We start from the raw sequence: 19,040 nt of genomic DNA on the forward strand, positions 1-19,040 counted from the left end.
CAATGAGATGAGATAACGTAGTAAGAAAAATTGTACATGTGATTGATTGCTTGATGGAGGCATCAATCTGTTAAAATAGCTTCTCATACATGTTTTCCTGTCCAACAATATAAACTTCCTTGTTTTCCATATATACAAGTATCCTGTGAGATCCTGGATTCTGTAAAGAAAATGGTTGAGGTATAGCACTGAATAGAGCATCAAAATGCATGATGTTTTTGGCTGAAATTCAGCAAAGTTATGGTCAGAAGAGAAGAGTTGCTCAGTATGTGCTTCCAAAAGTCTTCCAGATTTTGCCCTCTGAGAAATTTGTTGGCGACATCAAATAACTGAACTCTTCAACATCAATATATACAAAGGCATTTTATTATTCATCAAAGAAAGGGAATTAGAGCCACCAGAAATTATAGTTTTATTTTTTCATGATACATATATTTATTGCCATCATATTTCTGCAATTGTCATAAAATTAGAGTCAGATGGAATTCAGAGACACGTGCAAGTTTTGGAAATGGACACATAGATTACAGTATAGAACTGTACATAAAATTACAATTTATTAAACACATTGTTTTAGCACATCCTTGATGGATGGGAATGAGCACCATATCTTTTATGAATATATATTTTTCTCTTTTTTTTTTTCTACAGCACCAAAGAAATCCAAATAAGAAAAGGAGAGATGAAAATTGGGATTCAAGAATAAGGCCTGTTTCCATCTCAGCCACACTATCTTATGTTTTTATGATTTTCAAAGTTTTGTCATGTGGTTCTGCACCCAAAAGGGCATCAATATTTCCTAATTGGTACATACATATGTAGCAAGTTATTTTCTATACCATTCTCATTCAAAACTTGCATGTGGCATAAAATGGGTTGGTGGTACCAACGTATATTTTCTGTTGATTTCATATGTTCTTTGTCCTAATCTTAGCCAAGAAAACAAACAGGACCAACTTCAAATCCAAACTTCTGATTCTGATCGCCAAAGTCATTGATCATTACATCAACGATAGGTACTTGATCAATTTTCGGTGTATTGATTTCAATCACAGTCTTTTCATAGCCTTTTCTGGACTGTAAAGTAAAGAAGAAATAAAAAGTTATACAATCATTGCATACTTCTAACATACATCATTTTTTTCTTAAGCCTCTGAGTAGAGGTAAGAAGGTAAGAAAGAATAGAATGGAAAACAAATTTCCCATTATCTTTGTAGTAATTCACTCTTCTTGTTATCACTGATGTCATATGTAGTTTTAAATTTTGAATGTTGACTGTATTTAATATTTAGCTGCACATATTAAAAATGTTACTCTAATATACTGCACAGCTGCAGAGAATCTTACTGAACTGATATACACATTTTAATATGTGAACACTGATATTGGTACTGGGTCATATCTTTGCATAAATAATATATCCTTACCATTGTTATAATAATTAAGATATATATATAAATATATATGCATATACACACACATATAAGCAAATTTTCTCAGAAAAATTTGAATACAGTGTAGGAATTATAATACAAGAAGTCCAAAGTCAAAGTATTTCTGTTGCTATGTATTAATTTTATGAGTAATTATCAGTACATTATACTGGGAAATCTAAATCACTTGCTCCTTTCAATATACAGTATGTTCTCTTCTTTGGTCTATTTGTAAGCTACTTACTTTGCTTATTTGTAATTGTGGCTTTTCAGTAATTAGCTAGGAAAACAAATTTTTTAGGATGCTCTCTTGGTCATTTGCTGTTATGAAATTACCATATGTGTGAGAAAGACAGTTGCAGAGGATTAAAATAACAAAATGACTATATCTGTTTAAGCTCTTATAACATAATACCAATCAGCAAACCTCTATGAGCAAAATACAGGGTAAGAATTATCTATGGTATGAATGGTATAATGATGATTCCTTTAACTGTCATTTTAGAATCATGAATTTAGGAGGCAAATGAGATAAGGCTCTCGATCTTTTTCATTCCAAGAATAACTAGCTGTAATAGCATTTAAATATCAGGGATAATTCTGTAAAAATAACATATGATTCAAGATTACCTTCTGCTATGGCTTTAAAAGTGTGTCTATATGTATGTTTCAGTTTCTGTATCTGTGTGTTTGTGTGTGACTGCTAGTGGTTTCTAATATACTGTACTTTAATATGTCAGTGTTAAGCATCGAACCTGAATGACAATTGACATCCCCTTCATGAGAGAAATCTGACTTAGGGCTAAAGTGGAATGGTTACACATTGCCTCTCTTCTCTGTGAAAGAAGGCCACAGGGACTATACTCACCGCACAGCCATCAAATAGGGCTTTGATGTAAGGGTTGTTGTCATAGGACATCTCCTCATCATTTGATCCCAAGAACCGAAGTGCTTTGTCATAGCTTCCTGATGACACGTCATACCAGGCCACTGACTGATGGCAGTAATAGGTGAAATTTTGCCGCGCAGAGGCAGTCAGCAGTTTCAGGAATGTCATTTGCACCATATTAATGGAATTGCCTTCAACATCTAAATATGAAAGCTGAAAATAAGAGAATAAAGAGACGCATAAAGACTCTTTTCTATTATAAAGAATAAAATCACTGTCAACAGTGAATTGAGATCCCAGAAGCATGTGGATATATCAACAGACCTATTTCTTACTTAATGAAAGAAAGTATGCACTGAGAGTTGGAAGACCCAGATATAGGAATTTATGAAATGAAGATGGGTTTTCATCTTAGCTACTATCAACAATACTTATCTTGGAAAAAAAAATAATTTTACCTCTATACTTCAGTTTCCTAGTCAGTCAGTAAATACCACAAAAAAATGTAATTGTTTTTGTTTGTTTCCAAGAATTCTTTCATTATATTCCTGTACCTTTTTGATGTAGTCCAGGGAATTCTCCAGGCCAGAATACTGGAATGGGTAGCCTATCCCTTCTCCAGGGGATCTCCTGACCCAGGAATTGAACCAGGGTCTCCTACATTGCAGGTGGATTTTTTTTACTAACTGAGCTATCAAAGAAACCCTTTTGAATAATAGAGTGGTTCAGTTCAGTTTAGTCACTCAGTCGTGTCCGACTCTTTGCGACCCCATGAATCGCAGCACACCAGGCCTCCCTGTTCATCACCATCTCCTGGAGTTCACTCAGACTCATGTCCATCGAGTCAGTGATGCCATCCAGCCATCTCATTCTTGGTCGTTCCCTCCTCCTCTTCCCCCCAATCCCTCCCAGCATCAGAGTCTTTTCCAATGAGTCAACTCTTCACATGAGGTGGCCAGAGTATTGGAGTTTCAGCTTTAGCATCATTCCTTCCAAAGAAATCCCAGGGCTGATCTCCTTCAGAATGGACTGGTTGGATCTCCTTGCAGTCCAAGGGACTCTCAAGAGTCTTCTCCAACACCACAGTTCAAAAGCATCAATTCTTCAGCGCTCAGCCTTCTTCACAGTCCAACTCTCACATCCATACATGACCACAGGAAAAACCATAGCCTTGACTAGATGGACCTTAGTCGACAAAGTAATGTCTCTACTTTTGAATATGCTATCTAGGTTGGTCATAACTTTTCTTCCAAGGAGTAAGTGTCTCTTAATTTCATGACTGCAATCAACATCTGCAGTGATTCTGGAGCCCAAAAAATTAAAGTCTTTCACTGTTTCCACTGTGTCCCCATCTATTTCCCATGAAGTGATAGGACCAGATGCCATGATCTTCGTTTTCTGGATATTGAGCTTTAGGCCAACTTTCTTGCTCTCCTCTTTCACTTTCATCAAGAGGCTTTTTAGCTCCTCTTCACTTTCTGCCATAAGAGTGGTGTCATCTGCATATCTGAGGTTATTGATATTTCTCCCGGCAATCTTGATTCCAGCTTGTGTTTCTTCCAGTCCAGTGTTTCTCATGATGTACTCTGCATATAAGTTAAATAAGCAGAGTGACAATATACAGCCTTGATGTACTCCTTTTCCTATTTGGAACCAATAGAGTGGTAAAACAGTGAAAATGAAAATCAAGGAATCTCAATGAAATGCAAAGGTTGACTATTTTTATGTTTGTTTTCCCCTATTTTCCTAGTATACCTGTTTGATTCAAAATTTTCAACATGTTCCTGCATTTTTCATTTTGGGGCCACCGTCTTCCAAGAAGTTTTTGGTCTTCTGATTTTCACCGCAGACCTGCCTGTTTGTTCTTCATTGATGTAATTATACTCATCTTTGTGTCACCAGCACCAAGCATATTGCCTGAGACATGCAAGTAAATATTTGTCATCAGGGAATACTTAATTTGTGTTTTGAGAAGGAACACAGTCCTAATTTCAAATTATTAAAAACTGTCTCTTTTGTCAAGCTCATAATTTGTTATGCTGGGTATAAATAAACTATCTGGGATTAGCTGAGACATATAAACCTATATTTTAAAAAATTAAGTAAGAAATTTGCCCAGGTTATAGATTAATTCAATATAAAGGCAGTTATCTGTGACTTTCCTTCTTATTGGGCTGCCCTGATAGCTCAGTTGCTAAAGAATCTGCCTGCAATGCAGGAGATCCTGGTTTGATTCCTAGGTCAGGAAGATCTGCTGGAGAAGGGAAAGGCCACCCACTCCAGTATTCTGGCCTGGAGAATTCAACAGACAACTGTCCAACTTTTGCTTCACTTTTCCTCCTTATCATTGATTTACTTAATTCTTTCTGATTTACAGTTCAGATGATGAGGATACCTGAGAAGTTAGAGAAAAAACCTGGGAAATCCACTCTAAGGAAAACAAAACAACAAAAAATAAACTACACACAGAGAGCTCTATCTGTGTATGTATTTTTATCTCATACAAAGATAAAACTGTAACATGGATATATAATATGTAACTTGAAAACGGAACTAGAGATTCATGATGTGGAGGATATTAGTAATATGTGTAGATTTTTAGAGGATAAAGATTGTATAAATAGTCATAAATGGAAAATCATAGTTTTTTAAAGAACTTTGAAAATTTGAATAATTATCTGAATAAATGAGAAACTTTCATTAGAATACATTATAATTAATATTTCAAAAACAAATATATCTTAAACAGCTTTTAAATGCAAATTTAGTTTTGGCATGCAATGTTAAAATATCTCCAGAAAGTGACTAACCACGAACTGGTGATTCTATGGAAATATCTAAGTAAACATGTGCTGTAATCCATATAAAAGGTCAGTCAGTCAGCTCACTTTATTTCCAGATGTAACTATTGGAAAAAACATTTCACATTCCAAAAATTCTTATTGCAATTGAAAACAAAGAATAAATTAGATTTCAAGTATAAAGGAAATGAAATAGAGATCCTAAATAGATATTATACTCTCTATAACTCATATTTCTAATATAATTCACTTTTATGCTATCTCAAGTACTTAGGAAATGCATACTTTGTTTGATTTTACTATTTTAATAAATTTAATATATTTCCATTTATTTTGATAAAAATTTTAGACTTCTCTCTAAAAATCCCAAAATTGGTCTAAGAGATTTAGATAAAGCAAACTAGAGAGTACATGGGATCCTGCTTTGTATGATTTAGATTTTCACAGTAAGGGGCTAGAGATTACATAATGTGAGCTTGAGTAATGACGTTTAAGATATACCACTGCATGCTAAGGTAATAACATACCAGTTTTCCTCTCTTAAATTCACTAAACCAGCTTCCCGGTTTCTCCTTTGGCCATGATGAAATTCTTACCTGTTGCAAAGAAAAGGAAAGTTAGAAAGCAGGTTAAAATTATAAACAATATTGTTTATATATTTATCATTTATTTTCAGTAATACTATGATGCTAAAGAGTTTTTTAAATGGTTTACCTGGATAATATAAAACGGGATAAAGAGCAAAATTTCAGATAGATCTGTGAATTCCCATTTAGTGAATTTTGAGCCTTTCTTTTTTTTTTTTTCCCTGTTTTCTTTAACTGCTACAAAATAAGGGAGGTGGAAAATAACTTGGTAAAGGCATACCAAGTGTTGGCTATAGGAGATGTGGGCAGAACTCTTAGGCAACTCCTTGCAAAAGAAACCCTCACAATGCCAGTTGGCATCTGCCATCAAGGCAGATAGAAACCTTTAGTAGTTCATAACTAAGGGAGGCATCCTGAAGCATCCAGTTAGTAACTGAGGCCTGAATGCTATGGAGAAGTCAAGATTAAGCTTGCAAGGAAGCAAGCCTAATCATTCCCTGCTGGGGAAAATGATTTGAAACTTTTATAAATGTTATTATTTAGCTTTGCAAAGATCAGCAAAATATAAAGGTATTTAAGGCCTCGCTTGGAGAAGGCAATGGCACCCCACTCCAGTACTCTTGCCTGGAAAATCCCATGGACAGAGGAGCCTGGTGGACTGTAGTCCATGGGGTCACTAAGAGTCAGACACGACTGAGAGACTTCACTCTCACTTTTCACTTTCATGCGTTGGAGAAGGAAATGGCAACCCACTCCAGTGTTCTTGCCTGGAGAATCCCAGGGACTGGGGAGCCTGGTGGGCTGCCGTCTATGGGGTTGCACAGAGTCGGACACGACTGAAGCGACTTAGCAGCAGCAGCAGCAGCAGCAGCAGCAGCAGCAGCAGCAAGGCCTCACTAGAGGGAATTTGAGTAATCCTGTAAGGGGAGGCATTTCCATTTTCCCACATTTCTCTGTGGACTAGAGGAGCTTTATTATGCTTCCCCACATGCAAAGTGTGGTTGCGAAACAGAAGTTGCTTTGTCTCCTGCTCCTACTATCCATCATTCACTTACAAACTAAATGTCTCTCCCAAAGAGATTAGTCACAAAGCTACTTAATTTCTTATAAACCTGCGGTTACCAAAGAGGAAATGTGGAGTGGGGTGGGATAAATCAGAAGCTTGGGGTGAACACACACACACTACTATACATAAAACAGATAACCAACAAGGACCTACTGTATAGCACAGGGAAATCTACCCAATATTCTGTGATAACCTATATGAGAAAAGAATCTAAAAAAGAATGAATATTTGTGTATATGTATGTATATATATGTATATATGTACACATCTATATAATATATATATATCTGAATCACTTTGCTGTACACCTGAAACAAACACAATCTTGTAGATCAATTATACTCCGATAAACTTAAAATATTTTTTAAAAGTTGCTTGTTTTGTCTCAAGGGGGTTCTGTGCCTCTGCATGCCAACTCCACTTACTAACAAGAATATGATTTTTTAGAAGTATACAGATAAAATCAAAATGTCCCATCTATAAAATCTTTAGAGAAGGTAATTATGTTAGTGAAAAATCTTATATTAATAATTTGCCTATAGCTTTAAAGATAGAACTCACATATATTGATACTGCTTGGTGAAAATCAAGGAATATGTTTGAAGAGACTGTCTGAAAGTACACAGAATACTCTTATGTTAAAGATTCGTTCTTGCGTATTTTGTATATTTTGAGCGTAAAATACAGCTGTGAGTTCTATCACATGGTAATTGGAAAGAATACTATTACGCATAACTAAAATCTGATAATCAGCTGCGCTGTGTCATGGAGAGTCATAGAATTTTAGAGAGCAAGCAGGTGCATAAAGAGTACATCTGGCTAAAAAATAAAAACTATTTGTTAACTACGTGTCTCACTTTGGTGCCTTATTCATGTTTATGCAAATGAAATGCTCTAATTACCCCTGTGAAAGCAGATAAATGAAAATATGACAATATAATTTTCCTGTTTAGTTCAATATTGCAAAAACACGGCATAAACTGTCAACAGTCACCACCAAAACAGATTGGTTACTTACTCCCTCCGATTTTTTGTCTGGATAAATGCAAGTCTCACCACCAGATGTGAAATTACAGTAAACTTTGAAGGAATCTCCTGAGCAACCTTGGTTGGGATCAATCCAATATTCACCTGAAAGCAGAAAAAAATAAGTCATATGCAAATACATTTTGGGCTTTGCTGGTGGCTCAGCTGATAAAGAATCTACCCACAATGAAGGAGACCTGGGGTCGATCCCTGAGTTGGGAAGACCCCCTGGAGGAGGGCATAGCAACCCACTCCAGTATTCTTGCCTGGATAATCCCCATGGACAGCGGAGGCTGGTGGGCTACAGTCCATGGAGTTGCAGAGTCAGACACAACTGAGAAACTAAGCACAGCACAGCACAAATGCATTTATATAAAAAATTGAATATATTATAGGGCCAATTTTATTGAAGAAATAAGGAAAAATGAATAGCCATTGATTTTTCTACATGGATCACTTTTATGCTTTTGGTCACATTGGGGTGTATGTTTGAAGAAAGAATGACCTATTGTCTTGTCTGCCTGGAGCTTTGCAAATGTCCCCATCTTTCTGGAACATCCTTTTTTTAATTCTTAGCATGCCTATTACTTTTGGGTTTCAGCTTAAATGGCTCCTCCTCAGATATTAATACCCTATTGATTTACATATAATAAATTGCAAGTACATTGGGTGGAGATATACTTGACCCTAAATCCTATATGTGTTATTTACTACTTAAGTGAAATCCCATGGACTGAGGAGCCTGGCAGGCTATAGGCCATGGGGTTGCAAAAGAGTTGGACATGACTTAGCAACTAAAATAGCAATAACCTGAGTATAATGATCATTATATTTTTCCTTAATTTATTTATCTGTAATGATGGAGGTGAGAGTATTTACTTAGCTTTAAGGATCACTCTTTTGCATTACTGTATAACAAAATATTTCATTAAGTAAATGTACTCTCTCTTTAAATGGACTCCAAATAAGTCTACTTTATATATTTAAATACAGTTTGCTATTAACTATATTATCTAAATGGTACAGAACTAATTTTATCATGTAAATGACCATGACCATGTTAGGTGAGTAATGATGTTAAGTAGTGGGACTAACAAAAAGTTATTCTTTAAGTAGTTGACAATGGGGTTATTTAAGAATAATTGGGGAGATAGACTTGATAGACATGTGATGACTACTTCTCTCCTATCATTCTTCATGCTGCCATGTCATTCAAATATTTATTTAAATTATGTCAATTCACTGATTATGAACTTTAAACAACGTAAAAGCTCAAACTGCTTGGTTTAGTATTGGAACTCCTGAAAATTTAGTATCAGTTTGCTTTTTAAAATAAATTCTTTAACAAAAATTTATACTTTTTATGATTAAACCATTAATAATTTCACATCTGGAACCAATTAAAATTCTTGGGAAAAAATTACACAAGAAAATAAAAATCATCTAAGATTTTACCAACTGGAATAACCACTCTCAATCTTTGATATTTCTTAGGGTTTTAAAGAACAAATAATTTTGAATTATTTGGTAAACATTATTTTTATCTCTTCTTAGTTAACATTGTTACTAGATAGTCTTTCAAATGACATATATTTAAATTAATAAGATGCTTTTTTTGGCTTTTTGCCATTTCAGCTTGCAAGAGATTTCATAAGAACTCTCTGATTTTGGATAGCAGGGGAAATCCGTGTCTGTCAAACTATGCTATTATAAAATTTAAGGTTTACCTGTTGCCATCATTAGACAATAATAGCCCAGAGGAATTGTTCTTTCTGTTTATCTGTGAGTTTCTGCATGACTAACAGTGTCTGACACCAATAAGTAAATAAATAAATATTTAATTTAATTAACACAAATAATTAATAAACTTAGCTAATATATAGAAACCACCAGGAACTGTAGTCCACAGTGAGCTTTCGATCCCCCAAATTTATAAAATTGAGCATCAAGTTCTAGTTAATAATATGTTGTTTTATGTTGTCAGTAAATGCTTATCTTTTACATTTGATATTCAGTCTCGTATGTATGATTACCTTAGCTAGATCAGAAATGTGGGTCATTCTTTTTATAAATCACTGAACTAATATGAAACTAAACAATATATATTTCAAATAGACATAAATGTAAAGATTTTTGATAGCAGTTTGTAAAAAATCCTTAATAATTATCTGTGTCTCTTTTTAACAGATTGTGCTTAAGATAGGAGACTTTTAAGACATTGTTTGTAATAAGGAATGTCTGTTCTTGAATTGCATATAACTTTTCTGTCTATGCTGTTATTTAGATCTCAGTTACAACATTCATTATATGATCGATCGTGAAAAATAATGTTGTCACACAAGTAAATAGAGTGATAAAGTATTTCCACTTAAAGTGGAGATTTAAAATCAGATACAGATCTGCCCATTTTTGGTTTACTTTAGGACAGTATGAGTCAGTCACTTAAGATACCTGGGACTGTTAGCTTCTCAGAACAGGTATATAAGAGTTTTGTCAAATAATTTTGTTGTTTAGTCACTCAGCAGTCATCTAACTCTTTTGTGACCTCATGGATGATAGCCTGTAGCTAGGCTCCTCTGTTCTTGGCGCAGAGGAGCTCAAAGGCAAGAATACTGGAGTGGGTAGGTATAGTAAATTATTTTGATATTATTACAAACAAATCATTCACAGTTGTTCTTGTTATTCATGAATCAATGAAATAAATTTTTGCCTCAAACTATCCTATTCCTTAAATACTCTTTCCAAATCATTACTAAACTGATAGGTCACATGATTCAGTTATGCAACTTAAGCCTTAGTGTTATATAAGTTAGGATATAGTATATAAATATGTAGTAATATGCACATATGTATGCACACATCATACCCATTCTATGATAGCAATTAAATACCAAAATACATTTGTGTTATCTTGTTGTTGTTATTTTTTAGTCGCTAAGTCATGTCTGACTCTTTTGCGACCCCATGGACTGTTGCCTGCTAGGCTCCTCTGTCTGTGAGATTTCCCAGGCAAGAATACTGGAATAGGTTGCCATTTCTCTCTTCAGGGGATGTTCCCGACCTAGGCTTCAAACCTGCATCTCCTGCATTGGCAGAGGAGTCACCAGGGAAGCCCTTGTTATCTATAACCATGTAAAAATGATCTTGTCATAATTTGATAAAACCTTATTTAACAAGAAAAAGATTTTCCAAAGTAGATCTAGAATTACAGTGTAAATGGTTCTTTTTTTGGTCTACAGGATTGGAATTAATAATCATTCACTCTCATTTTATTTAGAGTCTATATTAAATATTTAACTAGAATTAATGAGCTGACAATGCATCTCAGTAACTTAGAAGCTCAGGAGATTCACTTGGTCATGTATTATTAACATACCATCTGGGAAGTCAGGGTGGCTGAGTTGCAGATCTTTGCAAGTTCGGGCTGGATTGGTCTGTGTCCCCATTGGAAACTTCATATGCTCAATGTCTTGTTTCAAGGAATTGAGGGAACCAAATATTTCCTCCATTCCATCGTTGTAATCCAGAATATTATCACCTGCATCTGCTTGCATGCTTTCAGCATGTCTTCTTGTTTTTTTGGGTGACAAGATTGGTAAAGGCTGGATGACTTCACCTGGTGGACCCTGTAAAAGAGATGATGTGCTTGTAACTGCTTCCTAGGGTAAAATATTTTTCAAATATTAATTATTACTAATTATGTTATAAGAGATTAATTTGTTTAGCCTTTCAATGTTTTCCTTACTTTTAAAGTTTTCTCTAATTGCTTATATATATTTATTATACATATATATCTTTGTATATAAAATTTATGAATTCTTTAAAAAGAATCTAGTGGAGGTATCGAGGTAGGTGCAAAAATCAGATGACTTCTGGACCTTTTTCTATACAAGTAACAAAGCACAGATTTGTGTAGAGATATGTTACTCCTTGGAAGGAAAATTATGACCAACCTAGATGGCATATTCAAAAGCAGAGACATTACTTTGCCAACAAAGGTACGTCTAGTCAAGGCTATGGTTTTTCCAGTGGTCATGTATGGATGTGAGAGTTGGACTGTGAAGAAAGCTGAGCACCAAAGAATTGATGCCTTTGAACTGTGGTGTTGGAGAAGACTCTTGAGAGTCCCTTGGACTGCAAGGAGATCCAACCAGTCCATTCTGAAGGAGATCAGCCCTGGGATTTCTTTGGAAGGAATGATGATGAAGCTGAAACTCCAGTACTTTGGCCACCTCATGCGAAGAGTTGACTCATTGGAAAAGACTTTGATGCTGGGAGGGATTGGGGGCAGGAGGAAAAGGGGACGACAGAAGATGAGATGGCTGGATGGCATCACTGACTCGATGGACGTGAATTTGAGTGAACTCCGGGAGTTGGTGATGGACAGGGAGGCCTGGCGTGCTGCAGTTCATCGGGTCACAAAGAGTCGGACACGACTGAGCGACTGAACTGAACTGAAGTTATATATGTTGCTTTTTAATTTACTAACTAGTCCTCATTTTCATGTCTTATCCCTGCAACTAGACTTTAGTCTCTGAAGATTAAAACAACATTTTTAGGTTCTTGTATTATATAATGAGATGTCTATGGTACTTGATAATAATTTATATCACATTAAAAAATACACATTGGCTGGTTCCAAACATTTATATCTGTATATATAAATAAAGAAGTGCAATCAGACTTGAATTTACATATCTATAAGAGTAGAACTACATCAAATAATTAATCTGTACTTTTATGGATTGAATTCTATCCCACAAATATCCGTGTGTAGAATTCCAAAGCCACAGTAACTCAGAGGAAGATCTTATTTAGAAATGGGGTGGCTGTATACATAATTATTAAAGTGAACACGAGGGCATTAGGGTGGTTCTTATTCTGATATGACTGGTATCATTCTAAAATGGGAAAATCTGGCACAGAGACATGCATAGTCAGAAGACCATGTGAAGAGACAAGAAGATAGCCTTTTACAACCAAAGGAAAGAAGTCTCCAACAGATCTTTCAGGGACATAACACCTCAGAAAGAAACAATGTTTCCGACACTCTGATCTAGGACTTCTGCCTTCTAAATTTGTCAGACAAAACATTTCTAGCCTTTGAACCATCTAGTTTTTGATTCTTTGTTACTATCATTGCAGCAAATTAGTACTCACATAGCTTAGAAACAAGTTCAAGAAGAAAGTCTCAAATTTTGTCACATGGATCTAACACAATAGTTGTGTGAACCCTCATAAATGTCAGATTTAATAAGTGGTAGCTATTATTATCATTATATGCAGTAGGAAAAAAATGCCAAGTATCTGAACTTTACTTTTTATTCCTAGTTAGATATTAATATATCTTTGTGGCATACAAGCAGTTGCTCTCATGAAAATGTGATATAAAAATATATGATTTTCTTGAAAAATAAAGCAAGATATTATATAGTTACAGTATCTTTATATTCAAAGAGTGAAGCCAATTTGCAGGCAGATACTTTATTATCTGAGCTACTAGGGAAGCCCAATTAAAAGACATGTGAGTACTTAAGGTAGTTGCTATTTCCTAGAAAATCAGTGCTTTGACAGAATGTTTTTTCATTCTTATAAATTCAGAGAAATCACTGGCCATCTCAAGATGCTAATTGCCAAAATATTACTCTCGTTACCAAGCACTTACCGGAGGCCCAGGAGGCCCTGGAAGACCACTGTCACCCTTCTGGCCAGCAGGTCCCTATTAAAAAGAATAAGCAACAAGATAAATGGAGACAAAAGCATTTGAGTGGGCATCACTGAAAAATCTAAATGCCAAAGGGAAAGGTACTTACCGTAGAGCCTTTAGTCCCCTTTGGACCTTGAGGACCCTAAAAAAATGCAAAAGCAAAAGTAGACATAAAAATCTAGAGAATCTATGTCTCTTTGATTTATTTATGTTAACCTTGTAAAATTCTTCTGTCTTGTACTTACTGGTAAGCCTGGAGGACCAGGTGGACCAATGGGACCGGCAGGACCTGGAATTCCCTACAGAGAAGTTTCATAAAAATTAGTTTTTCTCAGTGATTCCATTTTTATACGTTACATAACAACACACACTGCAAAATTTAGACAGTGTGGAAGTACAGAAGAATGGCTTAAAATTTTCCATTTTAAATCTAGGAAATACCTTTTGCAAGGTAATCTGTATTTTTTTTTTTTCATTTTGCTGCAATATCTCTCTATATATATATCTTTATGGTCCTGCAGCCTTGAAAATAATGATTTGTATGTGTTGAGGATTCAATGAACGTTTGTGTAATTGACTACTGAAGTATAATTTTTATGGTCTCCAATTTTCATAATTTTATTTATTTACTCTAAAGTTGAATAAATTTTGTTTTGAAAACATCATTGACTTAAGGAGATTAGACCCTCTAAATCACTTTGTTGGTCATGTTTAAAGGAATGTGTGCAGGAGTCTGGGTGTATTAATTGTATGATTGAAAAGGAGTAGGAAAATCAGTTATATCTTTACTCACTCCATCTCCCTTTGCTCCTGGAGATCCTTGAGTTCCAGGGAGTCCTCGGTCACCCTTTTCACCTTGTTCTCCTGGAGGACCAATTAGGCCAATTAAACCAGGATGTCCCTTGGAAAGGCAAAGAAATTTTAATGATGTATAAATTGCAACCATGTATTAAGTTATAGTCATAAAACAACTGCAAGTTAAATTCATGAGATAGAATAAAAAATACATTAAAAATTTTAACCCTTTCTAAAGAAAATATAGGATTAAGAATCTTTTCCTCCTCACCTAATAGGATCATTTACTGACTGTATTATATGAGACCTTCATTAAGGGTGAGGAATATGTATTATTGAACAAAATGCTTTCTGAATGCATCACCTTCAGTGCTGTGTTTACTTAAAGGGAATTCCTTTAAATAAAAGGCCAATAATGACCAAATTTAATATTGGTGAAATAAACAACAGAAAATTCTTTGCTTTAATAAGCACTGGATAATGTATATGTATGGCTAAGTCCTTTCTGTTCACCTGAAACTAAAATAACATTGCTAATTGGCTATAACCCACGACAATGTTTCTGGTGCTTAAAAAATTAAACAAAATGATTTCTATTCTTCAGAGATTTTTCAGTACCCAAAAAATATTTACAAACAAAAATAATTCAAAAATATTAATGTCACTCTAAAAATGTTTTATTTTCTTTACTTATTTGATGCAATAGAGCACACGTATCTTTAAAATTACCATCTGAAGGACAGTCTAGTTTAAAATTTTTATTTTCATGTTTAAAAACATGAAAAAAATGGGCACTTTTTATTGTTTATTTTCTGAATAGCTATTTTAGTATAACCATATGCTTTCTCCATATGGTTCCTACAAAGGAACACTGACTAATATAACATTGAGTTCTGGTACATTTTTCATCATTATTTTCTCTTTTCTGAATTCCTCTTGGAAGCTAAGGATTGGCAGCATTTTCCTTGGTTAGAATGACAAAGGAATTCCTTGAAATTTGCTTTTGAGTGATTTTAATGTGCATAATTGTAGTCTCTGCAGTTAGGATATCAACAGTGTAATAATACATTATTTTATTCTCACCTTTTCACCTTTGGAGCCAGGGTCACCTTTGAGACCAGGTAAGCCAGGAGGTCCCTAAATAATGAGAAATAACAAACATACATAGAGTATGTGCAAATGAGAGAATCATATTATTATCCGAGGAAAACAAAAACAGGAAAAGCTGGTTTTAATAATATGATAAGGTTCAAGATAACTAATAATGAGCAGGTTCAAGATAGCTAATAATAACAAGCATTTACTTTTTAGGATTATAAATTATTTTGTGCGCTAAACTCCATGGTTTAATATGTAACCATAATAATAAAACATAGTATTAGTAAGTTTGTTTAAATAAATATGAAGTTAAAAATAGGACATGATTTAAAAGTAAGGAAGCATTTTTAATTAATTTTAGAAAAGAAATTTCCAAATTTTACATTCATTTAATCAAGTATTTTAGTACTAAACTCAAATTCAAAGGTTATAATATTGCCAGTAAAATTTAAAGGAAAAGCCCTTAATAAAATATTTGACAGTCAACTGACCATTGTTAGCCATTTTGCTAAGCAAACTCCCAAGAAAGTATTTTTAGCTATAATTCCTAAATTGAATTTCTAATCTAAATAATCTCTAAATGTAAAAAGAAATTCACTTTATCCATATTATACCTATATTTTAATTATTTAATCTTTTTTATAATCCAAGGGTAAGCCATTTATCCATTCAAGTTAAATTATATTGTAATGAAAATTATGGAATTATTTTAGCAACTAAATCTTAGTCCTGGCCTCTACTCACAAAAATAGTCATAATGTCTTTTAAACAAATGTTTAGATACAAAAACTAGTGTACTTCAACACAAACTAAGGTTCTTGTTCTGAAATTACAGCAAGTTGAACTATGCAAGCAGATGGTTTACAAGTAGGTGATAGATCAAAAAAAGGCCAGGATAATACTACAACACTTGAGTCACTACTGCTTACAACAAATACCGCATCAAGAAACAAAGGCAAAATATAAATTTTTCTCTATGAGTTTGAATTATATAGACTGAATTGAACTATTTGAATTATAATTTCAGTAAAGATTTTAACATAGCACTTAAAAATCAAATTGTTTTAACTTTGATTAGTCTTTACTGTAGTGTCTTTTGCAAGGCTACCATAAGTATTTTTTCTCTCTCTAGACAACTTGAATTTTCAGTGTGAAAGAGCACAGTAAGTCTTAGTCCATCATCTTTATGAATTTAATGTATTAAGGGCCATGGATCTAAATAACGTGATGTAATATAAAAACTATGGGTTGAGAATCTGATAGACTTGGGATAGAAACCAGATGCTCTTATCAGTAGTTTAGCTAACCAAAGAGAACTTCAGTTCTCTCATCTGTAAACCAAGGCTTATGATTCCTGTCTCAAGGGGCTACTGTGAAATTGCATAGATAAGCGCTTTCCATTCTTAAGTTTCTCAAGTCTTCTCCTCAAACTGAAATCTTGAATATCAGAGAAAGATAAGAAAAATATTAGTATAAATTAGTCCTGTGTAACGACAGTGTTTTAGACTGTTATCAGAAATATTTAAATTTGTTTTGGTGGTGCAGTGGTAAAGAACCCACTTCCCAGGGCAGGAGACACAGGAGATGCATGTTCGATCCTTGAGTTGGTAAGATCACCTGGAGAATGGGATGACAAGCTATTCTGGCCTGAAGAATTCCATGGGCAGTGGACCCTCTGATTAAAGTCCATGGGGTCACAAAGAATTGGACATGACTGAGCAACTAACACACTGCACTAATGAATGAACCTGAAATTCTGTTAGTATTGGTATAAAAGTGAACAATTTCCCTATATCATTCTATTGACAATAGATAAAATTATCTTTATAGAAATTTCATGCAATTTTAAATGTAAATGTGCCTAAAAATCTTCCTATAAAGAAAAAGTTATTAATCCTTAGATGTATATTTGTTATCAATTCAGTTTAGATTCTCTTCTGTGTAACTAATAAATAATCATGCTACTTTGTTAAAATAATTGTCAAATTCACTTTCAGGAATATTCTAAGGCTAGATTCTAACACTGGACTTTCATCTCATTTGCTAATACTGTATCAGAGTGGATGATCTCAAAGTGTGATCCTCAGACCAGCAGCATTATCACCACTTATGAAGGTATTTTGTGTGCGTGCATGCTCAGGAGTATCGGATTCTGTGATGCCAGGAACTATGGCCTAAGGCTTCTTTGTCCATGGGATTCTCCAGGTAGGAATACCGAAGTGGGTTGCCATGCCCTCTTCCAGGGTGTCTTCCCAACCCAGGGATTGAACCTGCATCTCCTGCATTGCAGACAGATTATTTACCACTGAGCCATTGGAGAAGCCCTTTGTGAACGTATTAGAGAACCAAATTCAGAGGCTTGTCTAGACTAACTGAATCTGAAATTCTGGAGTTAGAGACCAGCAATCTGTTTCATAGGTTTATTATTCATTAAAGTTTGAGAAAAATGATTCTGTGGCATTAGGTTCCAAATCTGTTAAATCAATATGAAAATCAGAATAGCATAAAGAATGTCATTTATGTTAAAATAAAAACATTACTTATTTAGTTGTAGTAATTCAATAAGTTTAAGATTAATTAAGTATATTTGCATCAACTATTTTCTGATCTCATCAGAAAGGCCTGGTAAATTATTGGTTAGGAAATTAATGTTGCCTAATAGCACAATTTAAAGGAATAATTTAAATGAATAATGAAAATAATGAAATAATTTCTTGAGGTCATGTGACCATCAGGATAGATGCCAAACATTCTATATGTTAGCACAAAGTGACATATAAATGCACGAAAAAGTAGTTATAAGAAATATGTAATTTCATGAAAGGACCATACACCTGAACCAGTAGCCTGAACCCATTTAAAAATATTGTTTAAAATTGACATATGTCAGTAAAAAGTAAATATATTCTTTAGATTGAAATACAAAAGCTATTTGAATAGGCCAGATGTTTTTCTTTCTTTCTTCTTATTTTACAGTTAAGCTTTCTCTGGTAGACAGTAAACACAGAAATTTTGCTGTAAGTGGGAAAACTAACAGGGATGTCACTGCATGAACACTGATATTCCAATCATGGCTTCATTCAGCATCTCAGGTCTACCACTCATTAGTCGAGTATTCCTGAGTCCGTTCTTTCTTATCTTAGAGCTTTATTTATAAATGTATTCTAATAACTGTTAGAGAATTGTGATAGAGAAAGAAAAAACAGGCCTATGAAAGCACTACATATAGTGAAATATATGGAAATATGAATTATTGTTGTTTGTTTCTAATATGCTCTAGATGGTTATCAATCAGCTTTCTCATGACAATCTAATAGTAAAAGCTATAAGGGCCAAAATAAAAGAAACACTACAGATTCTAAATGCTTAGGGTAATGGGAAACATACTAGAAGTTATTTGTGTTTGTAATGCTTTCAAATCATTTCTATAAATATTTTTCATAAAAGTTATAGGAAATGAATGTTAATTCTTTTAAGCTAATAATATCATAAAATTGCAAACTATATCTAAGGAGGCATTTGCCAAGCAAAGTCAGTTTCTTGTTTTCATCAGCTGGAAATAGACATTGGCAAGTTATGATGTGATAGCAGTTATAAAAATCCTCTGAACCTGGAATATATCAAAAATATCAACTCTG

The 19,040-nt window shown here is 34.1% G+C and overlaps 1 protein-coding gene across 1 annotated transcript in view; it reads right to left on the reverse strand.

The window, feature by feature from the left end:
- Positions 1-350: 350 nt before the first annotated feature.
- The window catches only part of COL11A1 (collagen type XI alpha 1 chain), a 231,805-nt gene continuing 213,115 nt past the window's right edge, over positions 351-19,040 (reverse strand). Inside the window, exons 58-67 of the mRNA XM_069599057.1 lie at positions 15,388-15,441; positions 14,303-14,410; positions 13,755-13,808; positions 13,616-13,651; positions 13,468-13,521; positions 11,179-11,428; positions 7,795-7,907; positions 5,651-5,719; positions 2,302-2,535; positions 351-1,077 (exon numbers count right to left, since the gene is read on the reverse strand). Of these exons, the coding sequence (XP_069455158.1) occupies positions 931-1,077; positions 2,302-2,535; positions 5,651-5,719; positions 7,795-7,907; positions 11,179-11,428; positions 13,468-13,521; positions 13,616-13,651; positions 13,755-13,808; positions 14,303-14,410; positions 15,388-15,441 (1,119 nt within the window). The 3' untranslated portion in view covers positions 351-930. The remainder of the gene's footprint in view (positions 1,078-2,301; positions 2,536-5,650; positions 5,720-7,794; positions 7,908-11,178; positions 11,429-13,467; positions 13,522-13,615; positions 13,652-13,754; positions 13,809-14,302; positions 14,411-15,387; positions 15,442-19,040) is intronic.

This window comes from Ovis canadensis, chromosome 1 (assembly GCF_042477335.2).
Source record: "Ovis canadensis isolate MfBH-ARS-UI-01 breed Bighorn chromosome 1, ARS-UI_OviCan_v2, whole genome shotgun sequence".
Classification (NCBI taxonomy): Eukaryota; Metazoa; Chordata; class Mammalia; order Artiodactyla; family Bovidae; genus Ovis; species Ovis canadensis.